At 56.7% G+C, this 24,994-nt stretch overlaps 1 protein-coding gene across 8 annotated transcripts in view; it reads right to left on the bottom strand.

Moving 5' to 3' along the window:
- Nucleotides 1-24,994, bottom strand: part of DLGAP4 (DLG associated protein 4) — a 156,863-nt gene that overhangs the window by 26,908 nt on the left and 104,961 nt on the right. For 5 of the 8 annotated variants that reach the window (XM_071455470.1, XM_071455472.1, XM_071455468.1 and 2 more), the window contains 3 exons: nucleotides 23,267-23,381; nucleotides 20,601-20,651; nucleotides 19,248-19,494 (listed from right to left, as the gene is read on the bottom strand). In XM_071455470.1, the coding sequence (XP_071311571.1) occupies nucleotides 19,248-19,494; nucleotides 20,601-20,651; nucleotides 23,267-23,381 (413 nt within the window). Of the gene's footprint in view, nucleotides 1-12,127; nucleotides 12,357-19,247; nucleotides 19,495-20,600; nucleotides 20,652-23,266; nucleotides 23,382-24,994 lie in introns of those variants that run through there. The other 3 variants (XM_071455471.1, XM_071455474.1, XM_071455475.1) reach the window with 2 other exon arrangements.

Genomic DNA, 24,994 nt, shown 5'->3' with positions numbered 1-24,994 from the left:
CTGGAAGGAACCCAGAAGGTCATCCAGTCCCACACACCTTCCACTAGCCCAGGCTGCCCTGTCCCTGTGGCCAGGTGTGCAGGCTTCCCAGTTTACCAGCCATGCCCAAGTTTCTGGCAATCCTGCCAAGAGCATTAAGCACCCGTCAGCCCAAAGAGAGTTAAACTGTCAGCTCAGCTTTCAGCACCAGGAGCACAGAGGTGTCTGACAGCACTGCCAGCTCTGCTTCCCTCCAAGCTCCAAAGTTTCTCACAGTGTTGCACAACACACAGTGCGGCAAGTCTGCCTAAAATATGCAAATATTACTGACACACAAGTGATTCACAGCCTGGCTGGACAAGGAGATCTTTAAGACTGAAGAGCAACCATGTGCCACCCTTGTCCATTCTGGGCTTGCCCCACCAGTACACAGAGCTCAGGCACAGGTACCTTGGCTCACTGAGCTATCTTCCTTCTCCTGAGGGCTTAGAGAAGCACAGACAATGAAAAAGCAAATGCATTTCTCTCCAAAGCAGCAGGAAGGATTCTCTTCTCTTTTACCTTCACTGACCAGTTATCAAGAGGCAAAGGGACACCAAGGGAAAAATCCTGCTCTGTGTGGCAGCTTGTCCAGATGGGAACCTGAGGCTTCACCACATTCAGTAACTTCACTTTTCTACTCATCTGCCTGCTCTGCAGCCTCTCCTTCTGTTTGCTTTGAGCACAAACCCATATTTGTTAACCTCCATCTCTGGGTGATGCCTGCAGGAGCCATCACCTGTATATGAGTACACAAGGCCATGGCTGCAACAGGATCAGGCAGCTCTAGTTTCACAGCCTTTATCGGAGATCACACACAACAATTTGATGCTTCTGCAAGCCAGGACCTGGAGACAAGCAATCTCTTGACTTGCAATCTGAACAAGCACTCAGTGTCACAACCCTGAACCAGCTCCTGCTGCAGGAATGAAGGAAACTTCAGTGCTGGGGAGATGCCCAGAGAGACTTGTAGCAATTTTCACTAATTTATCTTTCAGGCAAGAACACCATTTCCCTGTATCTTGGATATTTTTGCAGTTATTCTGTAAACACTGTCAGTGTCCACTCACTCTTCCCTTTTAAGCCTGGACACTGTTTACCACCCTGTAGGTGACCCTCTTCTACAAAGACATTTTAAAAGTTGTTTGAACACTGGTCTGAAGTTCAGAGAACTCAGCAGAACACCACATTAATTTGCAGAATATTAGGTTTTATGATTCTGTTCCCATCCTCAAGCATTCAGCCTGCCTTGGTTGGCACCTCAGGTTTTCCTTCTTTTCCTTTTTCAGAGGCCAACTGAGCTCACCTGAGGGGGTTTGAGGAACCTGCAGGTCCTGAGAGAAGGGGGTTGGCACAGGGGAAAGGACATCACCCAATGCATTTGCAAGGGTAAAACCCTTGCACTGCAGCCCAGGGGGGTCTGTGCAGCCCTGCAAGGAAAAGCAGATAACAGCTAATCCTCTAGGGCTCAAATCTGGGGGATAAGGAACTCCACACAGTCCTATTCTGAGAGAATAAACCATTTCCCAGTGACTTATTCATGCAATAAAGGAATTTGATGAGTTAACTATTTAGACAAGCCCATGAGTAAGGACAGAATCAACCTACTCTTCCAGGAAGCAACCTACTCATAGCCTTTCATGGAAATCTCCAAATACTTGGGAAGTAGTTGTTTTGCTGTATTAAGGGAAACTTCATCACCCTTCCCTGTGGCTGAAAATGTTAAACATGCACACACTGAAAATGTTAAACATGCTACAATATAGCTAAACCTACAAAGCGTGTAGTTTGTAGGTGAGTTTTTAACTCCTTTCCTGAACAGCCTCTGTCTGCCCACTGCAGCCATAAACAATGTCAATCCCAGACCTTCATGCTGTTATTTTCTCCTCTACAGGAACCTGAGTGCTGGAAGTCAGAGTCAAGTAGCCTTGGAATGGCCTTGCAGCCACCAGGACAGATGTGACCAGTGTCAGGAGAGAATGAAAACATCCTCTGCCCTCTGTTTTTCTAAGCAGTGCTGGTTAAAAAGCAGATTTTAGCATCTTTAGCCAGACAGCAGCTACTTTAAAAACAGCAGCAGTATAAATTAATATGATTCAAATGCAATTGGCCTTTCAGTCATTTTTCCCCTAAACAGGACATGTATCAAATGTTTCAGGGGAACAGACAAGGTAAAAAAAAAACCTTTGTCTTCATGCTAAGAGCTGTTGTAGCCTTTCATCCTGAAGACCCAGCAACCCAGAAGAAAAACTAGGAAAAGAAAAAAGGATGAGTCTGTCAGCAGAACTGCTTGAAAACAGTTCTGATCTTTTCAGGAAAACAGCCAAAAATTTCTCTCACACTGAAGAAGTCAACGCGTTTGAGCTTCCACATTACACAAAGTTTTGTCCTTTTTGCCTGAATACAAGGTTGCTTAAAGCAAGCAAAGCTCAAGGGAGCTGATACACTTGCCAAGGAAGTGTCAACCCTGAGAGATGACAACCTGGAGCAGCCCCAGCCAAACTGTGCAGGTGCCATGCACAGGTCCCTGCTGAGCAGTGGGACCAGCACACAGCACCCCAATCTCACCCAGAGACACCCCACAAACAGAGGAAATCTGCTTGTCCATCCCCCAATATCAAACATTACAAACAGAACAGTTACAGGTAACAAGCTTCTGTGTGTTGTGCTTCTTTGTATGACAAAGCCCTCTAACAAAACCAAGAAATAACTGGAAAGCATCAGCTCCCTGCTTGCCAGGCCAGGCACTGACACCAGCCTGTCTCCCATTAATCAGGAGGAAGTTAGTTAATATTTGAGTAGGCTATTACAGCTCAAGGCAGAGGATCGAGTACACCGTGCCATGCTCTCAACCAGACTCCTTACAAAACAGTTAAAACAAGATAAAGCTGGAGACAAATGCACAGCAAAGACTGTACAGGGCAGAATATATCCTCACAGTGTTTTGGCGACAAATCATGGTATTTCAGGAAACAGGAAGTTCCCCTGGTTTTGGCAGAGTAGAATTAAGCCATGAAATAAGCCCAGTTCTCTGCTAATCCCTGCTTCTGCTGAGCTCACACAGACCATGCTGGCTCTCCTGGTCTCATCACCCAGCTCACGCCACTGGTGCTTTCCACAGAGGAGACAGCTGTCTCAGGAGTGCTGGAAAGGCAGGAGGCCCCAAAAAAGCTCTTCCAAGTCACACCCTGGTGAAACACCAGCTTTTCTGACTGATGTCAGAGCTGACACAGCTCGGTGTACCTGTCCCCCAGCCCAGCAGCACCATGCCCAGGATGTGACCCAGTGGGGGCCTGGGTTTTTAGCACCACAAGCATTTGACAACAGAGCCCACAGCACAGCAACTGCTGAACATTTGGGACTTCCTGGCATTAACTTAAGTGAGCTCAACAACACACGAGGAGATGGAGACAGTTTTGAGAAGGAGAGTATATAAGATCTTTTCTGCCACCACCGCTCTGGTAAAAGCCTTAAAATCACAGCTGTAATTCGGGCTCATTTCAAAGCTCCATATCTTCCCTGAAGTCTATTGAGCTGTTCTGCTTTCTGCTCCAGCTATTGATTACTGGGATGGATGGGGTGAGGGGGAACATGAGCCACTGCCTCCCAGCCACTTCTCAGTGATGCCACATCTTGTGACATCACGACTGTCTCCATGGTGACACAGCAACACAACTGAATTGAAACAGGAGGAGGCCAATTAGAACAAGAAAGCTCTTTTGTGGCTGGAACCATAGTAATGAGCAGAAATAAGAGAAGCTGTTATAAAAAAGACATGGTTGTAACAATAAAAAGCTTGCTTTTAGCTTGCTAGGTGAATCCCAAACCATATCTGTATGTAAAATCCCTTCTAAACCAGGAAACCCATGATACCACTAGCTGCATTCCCAGATCCACAGAACGCCTGGATCCAAGAAATCACTTTTCATCTCCACTCTGTCAAGTTCTCCTCTCCCCTGGAGCCTGCTCACACATTCAGGAGGCTGCTCAGCCCTTGAGCTCGAGCAGAGCACCCAAGCTGAGGTGCCTTTCAGCCTCCACAATTAGCACACACACGTGTGCGGGGGCACACACAAAAGAATCCAAGCCCAGGCCGCCAATGCACAGTGACTCAGCCAGCAAAGGCTCCACCCTCAGGGATGAAGCACACTCCGGGTTTGGAATGGATGACATGAACAAGATCTGGACCCTCTAAATATCTATTCTGATTTATTTTCAACCTCCAAATGACAGACACACAGGAGCCATCTCAGCCAGAGCCAGCAGCACCATGACAGTGCCAAGTCCGACTCCAGTTGATCCGCGCTTCCCATCCTACGGCGCAGGTTGGTCAGGAAGCACTTGCTGCAGTCCCACAGATGAGACAGCTGCTCCATTGCTCCAGAGTGCCCAGAAGCAACACACAGCTCCAGGAACTCCCCAGGGAGAGCAGCTGCTTGGAGTGTTCCACAGCCAGGCTCTCAGCCTGAGGCACCTCCACTGTGGCTATGCATTCAGCCCATTAAACACCAGTGACGTGCCATACACTCACCGGATTTTTGTTTTCTCAACCAAGTCAAAAACTGCAGCAGGAGGGAACAAGCTGAGCACAAACTTCCCAAGAAAGGAAGATTGAAGGTGTGAGGCACAGCACAAAGTCAGGGCACCTGGAGCAAGGAGAGCAGCAGCCAACAAAGCCACTGAAGCACAGCAACTCTGCACACACTGGAGGTTAAACCTGCATGGGAAACGCTGCCTCCCACAGCTCCTGGGAGCAGCCCTGTGGTGCTCCTCTCCTGCAATTCCATGGGAAAGCGAGGCATGCAATGCTGCCAGGGCAGGCAGAGCACACAGGTCCCTGGTCCTGGCACCCCCATGGCATGAGGAGGCAGGGCAGCAATCTGCTTGGCAGCTGCTCTGTGATAAGAGGCACAGCTGCCCAAAACTGAGTTGCCTTAGAAAAAAAAAAAAGATGCTCAAAAGCACCATAAGAATTAGGATAAATTAGATTTAACAGGTGCCCTCAACCTCTGCAGAAGCATTTTTTGGTCCTAACCCATTCAAGTGAGTCTTTGTACATAACCCTTGTACCAGCCCCTGCATCTGTCAGGTGAGGTTATTTCACATGCAGCAGCAGAACCTGAGGTAAGGCACTAACAGTGACTGGGGTTCTTGCTGGGATTCACCATTAAAAATGAGCCATCCTGTGGCACACGGCTGAGAAATGGGACAATGGCACTTCCTCAAGCCACTGTCACCTCTGAACACAGCTGGTTCAAGCACAGCTTTTGGCACACGGCTTCTGCAGAGCTGCACCTGAGTGGCTCCAATTTCTAAACGGCAGAGACCCTTCAAAAGGTTTGTGTTCATGTTTTAGTATATTCTGGACCCTGTGTTCCTGCTTTACCAGCTCCTTCACCCAGATCTGCAATCACATGCACCTGCTGCCTGCACACACCATCACCCACACCCAGAGCATGTTTGCTAACAGAGCAAGAACTAGCACAGAGCAGAAAACATGATTTTCTCTGTGAACCAGGCCTTGCAGCAGTAGAAAAAGCATCAGCTACAGAAGGGAAAGAAACAGGCAGAGGCAGAAAAAATGGCTTTGGAAATAACCAGCCTCTAAAGTTATTTTTAGAGCTGCCTCCCCCAACACCCAAGATATTCAGAGCCGTTCAAAAAAATATAAATCAAAGGTAAGTGCACAAATAGCACTGCCAGGAGCAGGCAAACAGTGCTTCAAAGTTACTGCTGCCACCAACAGCGATGGCTGGCCTGCTTCTGCTCCATTCAAGCAGCCTCCTCAGCCTGGGCTCTGCTTTGCTGTGCCACAGTGAGCTCAGGGCAGCCAGCCCAGTGTGCTGGGCACTGCACACAGTGCCAGCCGGGCACTGCGGTCCCGGGGGAAAGAACAGCGCCTCCATCCCCTTGGAGAGCACGCAGGTACAGAATCAATGAGATTGGAAAAGACCCCTGAGACTGAGTCCAACCTGTGACCAAACATCATCCTGCCACCTAAACCAGGACTGAGCGCCCTGAGCCGCCTCCTCTGAGACCGAGTCCAACCTGTGACCGAACATCATCCTGTCAACTAAACCACGGCTGAGCCTCCTGAGCCGCCTCCTCTCCAGGCTGCTCCGGGTGCCCCATTCCCTTCCCTGGACAACGGGGCTGTGTCCCTGCGCACTCTCGGAGCGGCACTCGGAGCTCACCCGGCCCGGCCCCGGCCCCAGCCGGCCCCGCGGGCAGCGCCTCAGCAGCGGCCCGGCCCGGCCGGCGCTCAGCTCGCCCTACGGCCCTGCTGCAAAGCGCGGCGGCCGCAAAGCGCGCCCGGCGGCGGCCAGGGCAGGGCAGGCAGCGCCCGGGCCCGGGGCCCAGCGGGACCCCCCCGGCCCTGGGACCGCCCCCCCCCCCCGGCCCGGGATCTCCCCCCCGGCTCCGGGATCAATCCCCCCCCCCCGGCCCGCAGCGCCCGGGGCTGCCCCGGCCGCTCCCGCTGCGGCCCCCGGAGCAGCACACCGCCCCCGTGCGAAATCCGCCCTGGGCCCGTCTCGCCAGCAGGCACCGGGCAGCTCCCAGCTCCAGCTCCCGGGGCCCAGGCGGCTCCTGCTGTCACTGAATCACTTGGGCTGGAAAACACCTCTGAGACCACTGGGTCTAACCTGTGACCTGTCCTCACCTTGTCACCGGCCCAGAGCACCCAGTGCCACATCCAGTCCTTCCCTGGACACTTCCAGGGAAGGGGACTCCACCATGTCCCTGGGCCAGTGCCTGACCATCCTGTCCGTGAAGAAATTCCTCCTAATGTCCAACCTAAACAGCTTAAGGACAGTGTCCTTTCATCCTGTTGCAGGCTGCCTGGGAGCAGAGGCTGGTCGCTGCCCTGAGGACACCACTCAAGATGTTCTTCCTTTTATCTCTTAACCTGCACATTTCATCAGTCCTGATGCACTACAAGGAGGAATTAAAGCATCCACAGATGAACACCCAAAAGGCAGGGATCTCTTCTGGCTGGGGCACACACAGGGCCCCAGTGTGTCAGAGGGAACGTGTGACTGTCAGAGCTATGTGTCCAGCAAAGCCTCACACGGCTGGGACAGCGGGCAGCAGCCACAGCAGCAGCCACCCAGGCACGGTGACAGCAGCCACAGCTCCATCAGGCCTTTTGGCTGCCCTCCCCAAAGCCCTGATTCCCCCAGCCAGCCTGGTTCAGTGCTTGACTCATGTGAGAAGAGCTCCTGGGAGGGAGCAGGGCCTGGAGGGCTGCTCTGGCAGCGTCTCCTCAGCACCTGGGTGCTCTGCAGCACTCATCTCCAGCAGGGCCCTCAAAGGAGCAGCGATAAAAGTTAATGTGTGGCACCACACTGCTGGTCGTGCAGCAGCGAGAAGATTGCAGGGTGACAGCAACGCTGACACTGAACCTGTGCCAAGAACAAAGGCCAACAGCAGCAGCACCGTGGCCAAGGCAACAGGCTGCTGGTGAGCAGGGCTCTGCTTCCCAGCATCCAGGATTCCCTGCTCAAGGCCTGGCGCTTGGCACGCTGCAAACCTAAGCATCACTGAAACCCAATACGTTGGAAATAAAGTAGCTGCTTTGTCCAGAACCAGGAGCTCAGAAGGTGCAAGCACTGTCCCAACACCCTCATACTTCCAAGGGATCAGACTAAACACTGTTTCAGGCACTGGGAGAAGTCTTCCAGCTCCATTCCACCAGCATCCATCTCCCCAGAGCCACCTTCTCCCCAGGAAAGCACCAGCCCAGGCAGTACAAGGCTGGGCATTACAGCAGTCCTGCACTGCCAGGGAGCTTGCTGTGCTGAGAGGCCAGAATTCCCAGTCTGGGCCTGCTGCTGGAGGGGCAGCTCAGACTGGCAGCTGCTCAACGGAGCACATCAAAGCCTGGAAGAGTTCCTGCACAGAAATGTTTGGGGCACGCTGAGGGACTGAAAAGCCTCAGGGTTCAAACAAGGGAAAGGAGGGCTCCCAACAAAGCAGCCACTGCAGTGACCTGAGAGCCCTGGCAGGGCCCAGGACCTGTCCTGCACACATTGTTCTCCACAGAGCAGCACTGACCAGGCTGGCAGCCAAGCACAGACACAGCCCCTAACGAGGGCCTGCAGCAGGGTCCAGGCACTCCCTCAGGGACAACCCCACAGCAGCCTTTGGGACACCTTCTCTGGCTTCAGATACAGGTAGCTGGCTTATGTGTAAGGCCTAAGAGGGATGCAGCATTTACACTTCAACCTCTGAATTTGAACTTCTAATTCAATGCAGCTCTAGATATGCCCACTCTGGGTATGAAGTTTAGGCTTGGAGATCCCTCCTGCATGCAGCAGATGCCTGGCTGGGCCCTGTTCAGGTAGATCTTAACCACTCCCAGAACAGAAACAAAACAGGACAAATAATACTTAGAAGTTAGACTAATCTTATGAAAAGAACTTGTAATAAAAATTCCCTTTTATGAACTCTTAAATAGCTTTCAGCTTTCATCAAACATCACGTTGCACTATGACAGTGCATCAGCAGAAAGGCATAAGCAACTTCTGATCTCCACTTCAATTCCAGCTCTGACAGACCAGCACCACAGGTAAGAATTTACCTTTGAAACATTCACCACTCAAGTTTCTTGGTCAAACTTCAAACTGAAGAGACAAAACAGCAGCTTAAGCTTTGATCTCTTGGAACTAGGTTCAGAAAAGATGCCACCACAGTGAAAAGATTTTCACTGCAGTGAAACCTGGATGTCTTAATGAAGAGCACTAAATGGGATACACAAGACTGACTGTCAACACACCCTTGATGTAAATACTAGTGCTAAGGTTTAAAACTTATGCACATTCCTTTTCAAGTACTGCTGTCTGATGCACCAAGCTACAGCCTGGCTCGGGTGAGTCCCCTTAGAGACTGGTTTCATGTTCTTGGTGTTCCCAGAGAAACTGAGAAACTGCACCCCCCTAGACCATGCAGAGCAGAGGGGATAACCCAGTTCTGCATGCACAGTCTGTTCAGGGGATGCTGCAGCACCTGTGCAGGCATCAAGCACCCTGCCTGTGTGCCAGCAGGTGCATGTGCCCCTCTGCCTTTACTGGCAATTCACACTGCAAGGCTAAGGAGGAAGGAAGGAGGAGAGAATCAGAACTCAGCTGCTTTCTTAGATGTACAGAAATTTGGGAAGAGGCCTGGCAGTGCATAACCCACAGCCCTGTCCTCTACAGAAATGGAGCAGTCTCCAGACCTGGGGGACCATTAACTCCCTCAGCAATGCTTGTCACATTCTGTGACAGCAGATCAGCAGCCACATTGAGCTATGTCAACACTGGGACTGGCCTACCTAATGCTGCCCATTTATTTAATTAGAGACCAGACTCATGTGGGCAGATGGATCTGAGCACTTACCTCGCTGTTTTCAGTGAAAATCACAAATACTTTTCAATGGTGCCTTTTGCATTCACCAGCCAGACCCTAGCAGAGCAGAAGTTGTTTCCTCTTGCTTCTCCAGGGGACAGAAGGTTGGTACTTAATGCACCGATCTGCACCAAAGGGCCAGCAATTAATTAATTCTGCAAGATAAATTGAAGTGGACAGAATTTCTGAATATTTTCTCCTCTCCTAAACTGGCCCATCTGCAAATAGTTTAACTTTTGCCTGTTTAAAGGCAGCTTATGTTAAACCCTGGTGTCATTCTGCACCCCACTTCTTCTGTCTATGTGGGAGACCAGGAGAGAAGGGAAAGAAACTCATTTTTCCATGAGCGCTTTTGGAGAGACCCAAATTCACCATTCCCAACTGCAGCTCTCACAGAACTTTATCCAACGCCTGAACTCTAATCGCCTTTCACAGCGAACAGCAATCATACTTAGCACTGCTCCCCTCCCTTTTAAATCTGCTCTGATAGAAAACGCACTGACAACTTTTCACTGCAGAAATTACAGGGGATTTTTCTTGAACAAGGCCACCCGCCTGCACAGCCTTAATCCTTCCAACTCACATATGTCCCTGTAACTTGCACTGCTCTGAATCCAATTATGCCTCTTCAATCCATTAAAAATATTTGAGGCTGTTGTGCAGGTTGCACAGAGCAAGAGTATCAGCTGAAGAGGCACAACCAGGCCCTGCTGTACCACGGCTCTGCAGGTGGGCATGAAGTGGGTTATGAGAAAAATTAAAGTGTCACGGTGACTTTCACACAATCCAGTGACTAGCTCACTCCAGACCATCCCAGTCTGGGCTCAAACAACAAGAAAATCCATACAGGAGACAGGACCTGACACCCAGCTGTTTGTAAATGCCCGGCTGTCATTAGTTACCCATGAAAGCTTTCACAGTTCTCTTGCTCTGGCAGCACACATGGCTGGGAACATGCTCACAGAGCAGCAGGTCTCCCGTACATCAGCTGGGGCAGCAGAATAACCTCGAGCTGAGCAGTCAGAAGTGTCCACAAACCCAAACTGCACACCACACACAGATCAAGCACCCAACCACTGACATACAGAGCTGTGAGCAAAGCAAGCTGACAACATGTGCTGTGACACTGGCTACAGGGACCTGTGGGGCTCCCAGCACACTGTGCTTTGCTGATCCCACTGGACTGTACAGACAGACAACCCACACTTCACAGAAACCAAGTTCTTCCCTTATCACCTTTGCTACCCAGGGTCTCCTTGTCTTTTCCAGGCTGGCACAGTGCATAGTAGTTACACTCCAGCACTTCCCCAGATCCTGGGGCCCTCAGCTGCACCCCAAAGTTACACTGCCATGACAGAAGTGGGACGAAGTAGCAAGCTAGATGCAAAATTAGCATGCAGCAGTTCGGCATTTGCACCTTAAAGATGAGGTTTTAGGTTTTCCACACCTGCCAACAACAGACAAATTCTGCAGATAACCCTCCTCCAAGTATCTGGGCGCAAACACACATCAATACTTATCTGAAAGCCAAAGAGACTGAATTTGATCAATAGTTACAGCTTTCTCCATGCCTTCAAGCACATGTAACTTCATAGCACCAAATGCCTGTTGGAAGAGCAATTACCAGCAAAGTAATTTGGACCCTCTGGAATCAAGTCTGCCAACTTACACGACTTGGCAATCTGGCTTGTTATCATCCCACATGATTGGAATTTATTTTAGGATTCAATGCCACATGCTGTGGGTTTTTTTTTTTCCTCTCTTTTCTTCTTTTCCTCTCCCAAGTGACAAGCTACAGCCTAGGATTCAGAGGTCCTAATTCCATTCTCATCTCAAAGACATTTCCTGCCCACCCTGGGGTCAAGGTCTTGGCAGAATAAGTGATATTAGCACTACCAACAGCATCCTGCAAACAATCCTCCTTTTTGAGCCTCTTTATCAAGCCTGGAGTAGAAATTAAGAGCTACATCCACTGACTGCTCACAACCAACCGCAACATCCTCACCGTCCTGCAAGGCACACTAAAGCCGGGTTGCACCTGCAGTTAAATCCCCAGGGGTTCAGCCTCAACTCCTGCACAGGGCGAGCCTAGGCTGCCACACCAGGTACCTTCAGCCAGGACCTGTTCTCCCAGGCTAAAAAAAGAGACTTTTCAGAGCCAGCTCTGGGCGGGAGGTGCCAGCTCGCTGCGCTGCGAAATGTCAGCCTTCAGCTCCGTGCCTCGCCCAGACAATTCGCTTTTCTTCACCAGGGGAGGAAGAATCCGAACGCCTCTCCAAAGAAAGGGCCCGTGTCCCCCGGCGGGGAACCCATTTCGTGAAGCGCCGCTTCCCTCCCTGCGGCACCCAGAGCCTCCGGAAGGGCCCGAAGCCCCGGGCCGGGCACCGGCCTGACCCCGCGCGGCCCCCGGGGACGGCTCCAGCGGGGCTGGCAGCGGGCAGCGCCCACCCCCGCCCGGCCCGGCTCCCGCGGCGCAGGCGGCATGCGGGGGAGGAGGAGGAGGATGGAGCGGCCCCCGGAGCCCAGCCCGGCCCGGAACCGAGCGGGGCGGCCCCGGCGCTCCCACGGAGGCCCGGGACGCGCGTGGGAAGCGGAAGGGGCGGCGGGCCCGGCAAGCGGCGGAGCAGCGGCAGCAGCGAGGGAAGGAGGGAGGGAGGGGGCGGCACCCCCGCCCGCAGCCATGCAGGGCCCGGCTCGGCGCCCCGCTCGCGCGGTCACTCACATTGCCTGAGGAGCTCCAGACACAAAGCCATGGGAGACACAAAGAGGGGCGGAGGGGACCAGAGAGACGGGGGGGGCGCGGGGCGAGGGCGCTCGGCCCGGCCTGGGTCCCGCGGAGGGGAGGAAGAGGAGGACGAGCCGCCGGCGGGGCCGCTCGCGGTCCGGGGCCGCTCCGGCTGCTCGTACGGCCGCCGCTGGAGAAGGGAGGAGACGCGCGGAGCCGCCGCCGCACTCACCGCGCCCGCCCGCCGCTCCGGCCGCGCGCCCGGGCGGGGCCGCGCATTAAACGGCCGCCCCGCCCCGGGACCGCCCCGGCACCGCCCCGCGCCCGGGCACGGCACCGCCCCGCGCCCGCCCCGCCGCGCTCCCACGGCCGCGCGGGTCCCTCCGCCCCGCCGGACACGCGGCGGGACCCCCGACAGTACCGAGAGGGGACACGGGCGGCGGCGACCGCTACCTCAGCGCCGCTGCCGCGGGGGGAGCCGAGCGCTGCTGAACAAAGCGGGCGCCGCTCCCACCCCACGCGGGAGCTTTGTCTCCTTGTCTCGGTGACATCTTCCCCAGCGCGGCCGCGGTCCCACCCACGCGCAAACGCGGGTTTGGCTGAAGGAGCCCTCCCGTTTTCCCCGCTCCAGCCGCGGAGCGGGCGCGGTGGGACCCCCGTGGGCGGAGGTGCAGGGGCGCAGCGCTGCCGCCACGCACCTCCTGCAGCATCGCCGAGAGGAACCCTCCTGTGCAGAGGGAAACACATGGAAAATGAACAAGTGGGACGAGGAGGTTTCCTTTGTGGGTGTTTTCCCCTGGTCCTAGATTTGCTGGTGGAGTTCTTCCCCGCTGGGCGTGGGGAGAGGGATCGGAGGCTCAGCGGGTGCGGGCGGTGTGTTGGGGCTGTGCTTTGAGCCTCCCCTGGGGCTGCCAAAGCAGGGCTGATGGAGGATAGAGGTGTGGAGGGGAGCAGGGCTGCCACAGCGTGCGGGCTGCAGGAAGAACCTGCTGGGCAGAGCCACCCGGCTCTGCGCCCCGGGCACAGCCACGCTGGGTGCTGCAGGAGCATCCAGCTCTATCCCTCAGATCCTGCCCTGACACATGGAGCTCATGAGCCCGGGACAGCTCTGCGAGGCCGGAGTCGCTCTGTGTGGCGTCTGAACGAGACGGGCAGTGGGTGCGGGCACTGGCGGTGCTGGGCCCTGGGCAGGGCCGGGCCGTGCGAGCCCCGGTGCTGCCGCGTGGCCCCTGCCAGCAGAACGTGTCCTGCCCTGGCCCCTCGCTGCTACCATCACTCCTCGGTGCTGGGATTTATTGATGGCTCGCTGGGCTCCCAGCACTCGGAGAAGGGCTGGTGTGCAGCAAGGAGCGATCAAAGCGCCGTGGGAAACAGCGCGCTGAGCTCAAGCGCTGCCGGCTCCGCAGGCAGGACCGAGCCGCCGCCGCCCTCGGCGTTCAGCAACAGAATCGCTACGGATTTGCTGCTTCCGCTCTTGGAAGCAGCAGCACAATGGGGCTGAAGGAGAATTTGGTCACAGAGTCAGTCCTGAGCCTTGGGACCTTCAGCCTAGGGCCTCCCCACTCCGCTGCCTACCAAGGAAAAAAGGAAACTTGTTTTCAGTTCAGGGTCTCCCACGTAGCTCTGAACTGCCAGTCTCTTCCTGAACCTTCAGAAATACCCAGGTCATGGCTCAGTAGATGGAAAAGATAATGGGAAAGTGTGAAGGAGAAGAAAACAACCCAAACCAAGACATACACAAAGAAACCCTCATTTGCCTGCACTGTCTGACATCCTGAAAATGCTCCAGGCTGTTTGCAGAGCCTCACTCAACCCCACCCGGCCCTGCTCTCCTGGCACATGTGTGTCTGTCTCAGCTAAGGCTGTCCTTGGCTGCTGCAGGGACTTCCCCAGAGATGGCACAAGCCTTGTGGCCCTGGAGAGCCACAAAGGGGCTGAGCATCACCAACAGAGGGGACACAAAGGGGCACCTGTGACTGTGTGGTGTCAGGGCAGCTCTCTGCTCACCTGGGTCACAAGGATGGCCAGCACGTGGGGATGCCACCAGGCCCCTTGGCCTGAGGAGAGACCTCAGGAGTCTGTGTGCCTGACACACTGCCCTCCAGCCAGCTCTCCTCACGGGCAGAGCACAGCACTGTGCACGGACTCCTGGTGCTGCCCTCCCAGAGGCTCTGAGTGAGCTGAGGCACCCCTTGGTGCTTTGGCTTCTCCCCTCCCACGAGGACAGCACCACCTCCCTTTCCTGCTATCAAAGCTGATAAAAGCAAGCAACAAGAAGGACTTGTCTTTCTGACCATGTCAGCAAAGGGAAATGCTGGCAGCTGCCTTTGTTTCTACTCCTTTGTAGATGATCCCTGCTGGGAGAAGGCAGGCTGGGCCAGGACCGTGGAGCCGTGCTCACCTCCCGTCTGTGCCAGCACAGCATCCCACAGCGTGGCTGCAGCCCCCCCTTCCCGGGGACCTGGCCATTTCTGTGGGCTCAAACCCACTGCAGCTGGTTCTGCGTGCCAGCCACGTGCTTGCAGCAGGCAGGGGCTCACAGCCCTTGGTGCTGCCTGTGGGAGTGCTGAAACCTGGCAGCAAAGAGCACCGGGCACATAAAGACAGGGATGGTTTGGGTTGGGGGTGGAGCCGAGAGCGGGGCTGTGGCCGTGGCTTCCGGGGGAAAAGGGAGCGCTGGCTGGGCACAGGGCGGTGCTGGAGTTTCCATAATAACAAGGCAAAGATCAGAGGTGAAAATTGAATTGACAAATGTGGACAGAAACAGCTGTCATGAATTTCTTTTTGTCCCACAGACACATGAATACATCACAGAACGTGTGTGCGTGCCCTTTTTTCCTCTGCAAACACTGATGGAGCATGCAACAGAAATCTTTCCCTGGCACACACACATACACACACACATGCTCTCCCTCTAATCCCTTTCCTGCTTGTATGTCAGAGAAAGCTATTTCTGGAACGTGAAATCTAGGTCAAAAAGAAGGAGAAAATCTGAAGGGAATGATAGCAGTCCCTCCCAAAGGCCGTGTGGGGTCAGCTCAGGCCGAGGGGATTAGCAAGGGGCCGCAGTGGTGCTTCAGCCCCGGCCCAGCCATGGCTCCTGGCCTGGTGTGAGCTCCCTTCACCTTCCCACCGCTGCTGCTTCCCCACACAGGAGAGAAGGCCATGACAGCCAAAAGGAGTGCAACAGAAACTGCCTGCCCACACAGAGCCCGGGATCATGGCACACCGAGGAGGAGAAGGAGGAGGAAGATACACGACTTTCCCAGAAGCCGTGGAAACTCATCCCACAGTGAGCCAGCCCTTGGAGGGTGCAGGCACTTAGGCACTTTGTCCTTCCTCCTAAGCACAGCCCTGCAGCCCCTGCAAGAGCACCAATGCCAGGGTCCTGTGTGCCTTCCCCCAGCACAACCATGGGCCCTGAAGCCAGCTCTCTAATTTAGTCACAAACAGGGAAACAAAAGCAATACAAAGAAGACAGGAAACAGGTGGGAGACAGAGGGCAGTTGTTCTGTCCTGACCTTTGGGAGTATCTCTCCCAGGCAGTGCTCTCCTGCCCAGCCTGGGCTTGGAAAAGTTCTGGTACATGGAGGGCACAAGGTGCGTGCAGCCCTGGCCTCCCTGCAGGAGATCTGGACACAGGATAAGGAGCTGGACACCTGAGCTTTTTGGGAGCAGGCTGCTGAATCCCAGGGCAGGATGCTCTGAGCAAGGGTGGTGTTACCAGATGGCACAAGGAGGACTGGGGAGAGCTCGAGTACAACTGGCTTGGTGTGAGCTTTCCCTGCTGTATTTGCTTGCTCACCTCTGCTTTCCTGTTTCCCCTGGACATCAAATACTCTGCTCTGCATTGCAAGCAGTCTATTAAACAAGTAATTCCCAGAGCTGCCTCTAATAAGCAGGAGCCGGGGCTGGGGAGCCTTTTGTGGTGCTGGGAGCGGGCGCGGCTGTCACTGCACGCCTGGCAATTAGAGGAATGGGTTCCACTGGGGCTTTTGAGTCTCCGGCTGTGCGAGGCACAAAGCTTTGTTTAAGGCTGATCAAGGGCAGCTCATCATCTGTCTCGCTGGCTGTCAAACGGGAGCTAATTGCCCTGTAATGTGCCGATGACACAGGCATTAGTGGGAGGAACTGGCGTGGCAGGGGTGTGACAGCTGTCAGGGCTCTCCCCCGTGCTCCCCACACACCGCACATGCAGCTTCCTGCCCCTCCTCCTGCCCTCAGACGGTGCCCAAATCCCTCTGCTTCAGCATCCAACCCCCACATGGCCCTCAAGGAACAAGAAGCCTGTGTTGGCCCCAGAACTGCTGCTGCTGGTGCCTCTTTAGGATGTGTCCCTGCACAGACAAAAGTGTGGTGGTCCCCATTGCTCTGGGCTGGTGCACAGATGCTGGATGAAGGAAGGTGTCCCTGGGATGTGTCTGGATCAGGGCTCTTAATTTTGTCATCCCAGAGCCCTGCATGGAGCAGAGGCCTCGAGTGACCATTACACCTGCAGGTGACAGTGCACCCACCCCTCCCTGTGTGTCCAGGCTGATGCCACCAAGCTGCCACCTGCTGCTTGGGAGGCCCCTCCCCTACACCACCAGCCACTTAGAGCCTCGGGGATGCACAGAAAAGGCCCTGGGAGTACTCGTTGACAGCAGCTGAACATGAGCCAGGTCTGCCCAGGTGGGCAAGAGGCCAGTGACACCTGGCCTGTACCAGCCATGGGGTGGCTGTCCCCTGTGACTGTCCCCTGCGCTGAGCACTGGTGAGGCACCTCATGTGCTGTGTCCATTTGGGCCCCTGTGACAAGAAAGACATTGAGGGGCTGGAATGTATCCAGGGAAGGAAATGGAGCTGGGAAAGGGGCTGGAGCCCCAGGAGCAGCTGAGGAAGCTGAGGGGCTGCAATAAAGGAGGCTCAGGGGGGACCTCACTCTCTACAACTTCCTGAGAGGAGGGTGCAGCCAGGTGGGGATCAGGCTCTTCTCCCAAGTAACAAGTGGCAGGATGAGGGGAAATGGCCTCAAGATGCACCAGGGGAGGTTTAGGTTTAGGTTGGATATTAGGGAAAGCTCTTCATGGAAAGGGTGCTCAGGCACTGGCACAGGCTGCCCAGGGCAGTGGTGGAACACATCTCTGGAAGTGTTCAAAAAACTTGTGGATGTGGCACTCGGGGACATGGGTTTGTGGTGGCCTTGGCAGTGCTGGGTTAACAGTTGGACTTGATCCTAAAGGGCTTTTCCAATCAAAATAATTCCATGATTTGCAAGGGAACTGAGCCCAGATGGCTGATTAGAGGTGTGAGTGCTGTCCAGATGTGTCTCCTGCCTCCCACATCCTGTGCATGCACAACCACAGATGCTCCTCTCTGCTCCTCAATCCTCCACCAAAACCCTTTCCCTCCCCAAGGCCCAGCAGCCAATGTGAAGGGCTGGGGGATGCTCTGGGAACCAGCAGAACTGTGCTGGGTCATGTCAGAGAGAGGTGGCACCCAGGCATTTTGGAAGCCCCCTCTGTGCTGTGCCTGCTGCTGCTGCCCGGTGCCAGCCTGGACCTGTGGCAGCACTGAGCTCAGCAGCACTGAGAGCAAGGAGAGGGCTGTGGGACAGGGGCAGCAAGGTGGGGGGAGTGGGACAGAGCAGAGCAGAGAGGGTGGCAGGAAGGAGGGACAGGGCTGAGCAAACAGCCCATCCCTCCCAGGGATGTCCTCCAGTTCCTGCCTCATCCTGGGAACCTTGACTGGGATGGCTCTGCAGCTCAGACCACTGAAGGGAGATGTTCCATGCCCATATCCCTGGGGAGGAAGGTCTGCATCCAGGCAGGAAGGCTGCAGTGCCTCCTCCCCATTCCCCACTCTACCCAGAGCTGGGATGTGCTGTCTCCCACTGACAGCCCATCCCATCCCATCCCATCCCATCCCATCCCATCCCATCCCATCCCATCCCAGTCCTGTGGTAGCTTTGCCCACAGCAGATGAGCTGAGGCTGCTCTGAACCCCCCTTGGTGCCAGGGCTGGTGCTGAGAGGCCCCATCCTGCTGGGGACCCATGGGGATGGGATGTGCTGCCTCCACAGACAGCCCTGGGGAGGTTCTGCATTCCTCCTGCCTGCTCTGCCACCTGCCTTGCACCTTGAACAGGCGCCACCATGTTCAGGAACACCAAGGCATCACCTTTGCTAACCAGTTCCCAAAATTATCCCCAGGATGGGACCTCTCAGCTCCTCACACCTTGTGCTACCCCTGAGCCCCATCTGGAGCACCGGGGCTGGCCAGAGCTGGGAAGGGCACAGGTTGCCTTGGAAAAATTGATGCAAAGTGATGCAGATCAAGTGACTTGGAGCATTATGGAAATGCTGCCATGGCTCAGCACAGGGATGCTGGGCTCTGGGGCTTGGGAATGCTTGTTGGTGCCTTAAAACTCAGTGCAAGATCTGTTTGTACTCCACAGCCAGGGATGTTGGGTTCTCTATGTGTCATCACAGAGTCACAGAATGGTTTGGGTTGAAAGGAGCTTAAAGCTCATCCAGTCCCACCCTTGTCCTGGGCAGGAACACTTTCCACTAGACCAGGTTGATCCAAGCCCTGTCCGACCTTGGATCAGCTTTGTCCAGCCTCGGACACTTCCTCGGACACTTGCTGCTCTGGGCAACCTGTGCAAGCACCTCACTAACCTCTAAGATCTTCCTGGAGCCTTCTCTTTTCCAGGTTGAACATTCTCACCCTCTCAGCCTATCTCCGGAGCAGAGGGGCTCCAGCCCTTGGAGCATCATCTCCATGGTATCCTCTGGAGTTGCTCCAGCAGCTCCACATCTTTCTTGTGTCAAGGGCCCCAGAGCTGGAGTCACTCTGCAGGAGGGGTCTCATGAGAGCAGAGTAGAGCAGGAGGAATCTCCTCCCTTGACCTGCTGGTCACACCTCCTTTGACACAGAGCCCAGAGCCCGTCTGCCATTCCAGCACCCACATCCAGCTGCTGCCCATCCTCTCGGCCGCACAGCAAGCCCCAACACGCCCCAAAAGTCACGGTCAGCCACGGCCGGGGATGCAGGTAGCCGAGCCCAGCGCCTCGCATGCCCGAGAGCCCCCAGGCAGTGCCAGCCGTGTCCCTGTCCCCGCACGCCGCGGCACTCACTGCTGTTGGTGGGCAGGGTCCTGCTGCCGCTGAGGCTGCCCGTGGGCGGCGGGGAGATGGAGCGGACGGAGCCCGTGTCGTCCTCCTGGGAGCAGCCCGCCTGGATGGCGCGGAGGTAGCTGTGGCTCCGGGATCGGAAGTAGCTGGGCAGAGGCAGGTCCAGCACCTCCGCAGCCGCCGACTCGGCCTCGCTGTAGGTGGAATCGCAGACGGGCTCGTACTGCTCCCCCAGCTCCGGCTCGGGTGCCTGCACGGGGACAGCACAGTCAGCCCCTGCCTGCGGCCGCCCTTCCTTTCCCGTCCCGTCCCGTCCCGTCCCGTCCCGTCCCGTCCCGTCCGTCCTGCTCCTCGCCCTCCGGCCGCTCCTGCAGGTCCCGCTCAGGGCAGGGGGGACGGCAGGTCCAGTGGTCAGTGATCAGTGGTCAGTGCTGCTGGGCACAGGGTGCCCGGGGCTCTCTGCTGAGAGAGGGAAGAGGGCCCCTCCTTGGAGGGGAGAGGGTCCCAGCTTGTGGAGTAGGGGACACTTACCAGCACAGTGCCTGTGAAACACCCCCAGTCCTGCTGCTGAGAGCACCTGTGGCCAAGATCCCAGTGCAAACTCTGCCAGGGCCTCATCCCAGCACAGCTGGGATATCTCAGCCTGAATGTGAGAGCCCACCAGGGCATGCTTGCTCCTCGGGGGAGAATGTGGGGAGACAGCAGGGGAGAGCTGTGGGCTGGGGGACAGCCCCCACACTTGCCTAGGGTGGGTCTCGGAATCCACCCCAGCCCCATCCCTGGTGAGGGCCAGGAGAGGGCTTGGCTGTGGCCAGGGGTGAGCAGGGCTGGGGCAGCTCTCCCACTGCACTCCCCTTCCTCCCTCCTGCCCACAGCCCCGCCTTGCTGTCCCATGGCAGCTGCTGGGCAAACTCGGTCTTGGGAGAGGCTCAGCCAGGTCAAACCAGACCCAGCCCAGAGCAGACTGGTCTGAAATACAGGTGAGAGATGCTGAGACTGGCCCTGTTGCCCACATCCATCTCTCCTGGCCCTTTCTTTCTCCTGGCACACAAGGACATTGTTTCTGCCCAGCACTGGCATCTGAGCTCCATGAGGTTTGGCTTAAGAAGTTCATCTGCTTTCCCCTTAAAACTGAGGGTCCCTAAGCCCCTGCTGGGCCCAGGACTCAAGCTCTCCAGCTGCCTTGCAGTGCCTGGGTAAGGAGTGCTGTCTCCTTCTCCTCCTCTTTTCCTTCTCCTGCCACTGGCCTGGGCATGGGCTGACCCCAGAGCCCACCTCACACCCTGCCACGGGTGTCCAGGCTGGCCCCAGAAAGCTCCATGAGGAAGGATGAGAGAAACGCCAGTGGGACAATACCTGCTCTCCATGGGTAAATATCTGAGGGATAAGTGAGGGGGGTCCAAAGATCTGGAAGAAAGAGTTGGAGAAGGTTAAAGGCCAAGAACAGGGAGCCCCTCACACAGACAGTGACTGCACAGGGACTGAGCACAAGGGGAGCAGGGGGCTGTCCCCTGGGGCCACTGCTGCTGACACTTCAGTACAAACTGCAGAGCTCGTAAGATGCCAAGCAAGGCCACACGCCCCTCAGACAGTGGCACGGACACGGCAAAGCTCCACAGGACACCTCAACCACGGGAGAAGCTGCTGAGCATTCAGCCTGCTGTGTGCACCATATCCATGTACACCACAGGGGACACTGGGGACACCGTGCTGGGACAGCCCTCTGCACACAGGGGCAGCTGCACAAGGTGGCTGTGGCTCCCACTGAGCACCTCTGGGTAGCCCCCAGCACTGGCCACACCTCAGAGCCCACAGAGCCGTGGGCAGCCCGAGTGCTCCGTGTGGGGGGAGCTGTCCTGCAGCCTGCAGGGCTGGCCTGGCCACCTCGCTGCTGTCCCCCTGTGCCAGAAGAAGCCACACAGAAGCTGTTCTGCCTCCCCAGCAGAGCAAAGCCACGGCACACATATGGACAGAGTCCTGACAGACACTGCACTGCCCGGGGGCACGGCTGCCTCCTCCTTCTCCTCTCCACCCTCAGGGCTTTGCCTGGCACCGCCTGCCCTGGATGACCCTCTTGGGGAGAATGTAGACTCAAAGTGTGCCTGAGGGAAGAGGCTTGGCTCTGGGAATGGGCCTGGCCCTCTTGCACAGGGCACAGCTCATGGTGGGGCTTGGCAGTGTTGGGGTCACCAGCTCTGTCCCCCTTGGTGTGACCGGAGGTGCTGACATATGCACCTGGTGATCCCTGGACTGCCAGAGGTGGAGCTGAGTGGGACCGAGCAGAGGGGACTTGTCTGTCAGAGTTGGGGGTGTTTCCATGTGGGAAGACACTGGGGTCTGGCTGGACACACAGGGAAGGTGGTGGAGGTTGCACTGAAGTGAGGGCAGGGCAGGAACTGCCTCTGGCACTGAGATGGATGAGACCAGCACACACTGACCATGAACCAGCTCCATTCTGGACCAACAGACATGCAGTTTGTGGGAGGCCTCTCAATCCTGACCAGCTGCAGCTGAGCTCTCTGGTTTTCAGGGGACAGTGGCAGAGTGCCTGTGTTGGCAGCAGCCCCCCGTGTGAGCGGGTGCTGTGGCAGTCGGAGTGTCCCCAGCAATCCCAGTGCCACCAGCCTGGCTCTGGGCTGGCTGCCTGTGCAGCTCCTGGCTCATCATGGGCTGCTCAGACCCTTCAGCTCCAAGACCCTCCTGATGTCTCTGTGGGGCTGCTGCACTCAGCTCCTGGAAGCAGCTCTGGACATGGACAGAGCACAGAGCCATGGTCTCCTGCAGAGACTTCAGCACGGACTGACACGCAAAGGACGAGGACACGGCGGTGCTGACCCTGCTGTGCACTGAGACACCCAGCACATGGCTGCTGCTGCTGCTGCTGCTGCTGCACAAGGGTCAGGACTGGCCACAGGGAACAGGAATGCCCAGCAATGCCCCTGCTCCCCCAGCTCCCCTCCAAGGGCTCCGACTGCTCTGGGACAGCAGCAGACTCCAGCCAAGGGCTCAGTGCCCCCCACACCTGGATGGGAACACAGGCAGGACATGCCCTTGTCCCCCCTCTCCCAGGGCTCCTGATGCTCCCTGCTGCTCTGGTCCCCTACACACACAGCAGTGTGGGGGTGCTGCCCATGAAGACACACAGGAACAGATGGGACAGAGGCCTGGGGTGACAGGGCTCGCTGGGCAAAGCCATGGGGCCATCGCTGCCCTGCGGTGGAAGGGCTGAGATGAGCACGTGGAACCTCTGCTCATCCTGGCACCAGTTATCTGTGGCCTGGGAGGCAGCTTCAGAGCAATCCCAGCCCCAGGGAGCTCCAGAACAACCCCACAACCATAGTGTGGGAAGTTAGACCCATTTTGCATCAACTACATCCCAAATGTTGTGGTTGGGGCATGAGCTCACCTTGTGGCAAGGGGTTTGCCACCCTCTGCCAGCATCTCACAGGCATCCTTGGCTTTGCCATGGTGCCAAGGAATATCCAAAAGAGACATGCCCAGCTGGCTGGCTGGACAGCCTCCCCAGCTGTGGGCTCTTTGTTCCTGGGGCCAGTCTGCTGCACAAGGGGTGAGGTCCTGAGCTGAGCAGGGTGACTGTCCCTGGTGACCCTGTGGAGTCCCAGGCTGGACATCACCAGATGAGGTCGGCTCTGGACCAACCCAGTGGGCATGAGGGGCTTGCAGCAAGGTTGAACAGCCTTGTAGATGGTTCTGGGGGTGACACAGTGAGACCCTGCACCTAGAGCAGCCATGAGCTTCACCCAGCACTGTGGGGCACCCTCTGGGTTACCATATCTATGGCAGAGGGGTTTTGGCTGCGCCAGCAGCGTGAGAGGAGGCAAAGCTGCAGGAAGGAGGTCTAATAGGAATCCTGATTAAAGAGCTGGCCATGACACTGGTAAAGCTGCCAGGGAACAGCCTGTGCAGCTCCTGGAGCACAGCCAGTGCCTTGCTTTGAAGAGGGAAGAAGATGCTCCTTCCCACCTGAGCTGGCCTCCTCACTGCCTGTGCCAGCATCTCACCTGGTTGATGCAGCTGGACTCGTTGGCACTGTCAGAGATCTGGTTGTATTCTTCCTCCCAGGTGGGGAACTTCGGAGGTAGGAGGATCTCGACAGAGTCCAGGCGGTCCAGGCTCCTGCTGGCAGAGAGAGGGTGTCAGGGTGTCCCCATGGCAGGGGCAGTGCTGGGGCAGAGCCAGACCCCCCTGCCCATGGCCAGACCCCACAGCCCACGGCCAGACCCCCCTGCCCACGGCCAGACCCCCCTGCCCACGGGCCCTCTGCCAGGCACGGGCATGGGCACAGGCTCAGGCACGCATGGCAGCGCTGAGGTGATGCTGGGCACTGTGCCCACTGCTTGGCTGTGGAGAAGGCAGCTCTTCCTCGCCCTGCCAGCCCCTGGCTGGGAATGGCACACAGGGAAATGGTTGTGGGGTGCAGTGGAAGGAGAAGGGCAAGATTTTGGGTCCTGCTGCCCCAGGAAAGCACTGCAGATGCCAAGTTAGTCCAGCAGAGCCTCAGGGAGCATGTGCGATCTGTGCCAGCCTCCAGCCACAGCACTGCCTGGATTGCTGGAAAAGGGGGGAGAGGCAAGGTGAGAAATGACTTTTAATTTGTATTTTGTGGACTTTGCAATTGGAAACAACTGCAAGATATATATATTTACATTTGTATAGATTATCTGGAAGAAGTCCAGTGGGAACCTAGCTGGAATGACAATGCTGCATGAGCAGTGGATCAGTATTTCCAGTACAGCTTTGCTGGGAGAAACTGCCACTATGTCCTGGGGCAGAGCAGCAGGCTGTGCACAGGAGAGCCGGGCTCTCACTGAACCTGACCCAGCCCAGACCTCAACTGAAACCCAGGCACATGGGGGCAGGGAGGGATGGGGAAGGATGGGGCAGGGAGGGATCGGGAAGGATGGGGCTCCCCTGGGGCTCTGTTCCACCACAAGACCATGTGTGAAGGAATCTGGGTGCACACGGAGCGGGACATCGCCAGCCACAGTGGCCCAGGACAGCTGTGGGGCCTCTCCCTCTGGAATGGCCTGTGATCCCAGCACAGGCCCTCATGGTCGCCTCCCCCACATCTGCCAGGGCCGTGGGTACAGAGCTTTGATTGGCACCTGCCTGGGGACAGCAGAGCTGGGGGCACGGCAGGCCCTGTGCAGCCTGTGGGCATCCTACAGGGACTCTGAGGTGTCCATCCCAGGGTGGGATGGGAGCGGGGAATTGTCCCCTCTGCCAGGAGAGATGGAGGAGACACCCCTTGGAGGGTCTTGGGGACCAAGGGCCTTGCGACTCCCCCAGCGTTGGGCTCTCTGCTGACTGCTGGCTTTCCCTCATGCTGAGGTTTTTATCTGTGAGCTCGCCACGAGCCAGCCGCGTCCTGGCATGGGCAGCGTCCCTGTGCCACCCCTCCAGCCTTCCCTCCGCCTGCCCGCGGGGAAACCGAGTCACCGAGCGGCCAGCAGCCCTTGGAGGGGCAGAGACCATCGCAGAGGGACGGCCCTGTGCCTTGCCCTGGCTCTGACTGGCCCTGCGGCCCCCCTGTCCCAGCCCCAGCCCGGGGTCCCTCGGCTGCCGGGGCTCGGGGCTGCGCTGGACGGCGAGGGCCGGGCACCAGGTGGCGGCCGCGCTCCGCTCCCGGCTCCGGCCGGGCCCCGGCCCCATCCCCGGTTCTATTCCCGGCTCCGGCCTCATCCCCGGTTCTATTCCCGGCTCCGGCCCCATCCCCGGTTCTATTCCCG

Source organism: Agelaius tricolor, unplaced genomic scaffold (assembly GCF_023055355.1).
Source record: "Agelaius tricolor isolate 1412-34295 unplaced genomic scaffold, bAgeTri1.0.p SCAF_49, whole genome shotgun sequence".
NCBI classification, from domain to species: Eukaryota; Metazoa; Chordata; class Aves; order Passeriformes; family Icteridae; genus Agelaius; species Agelaius tricolor.
The sequence above is the reverse complement of the archived record's forward strand: the minus strand, read 5'-3'. Positions and strand labels throughout refer to the sequence as shown.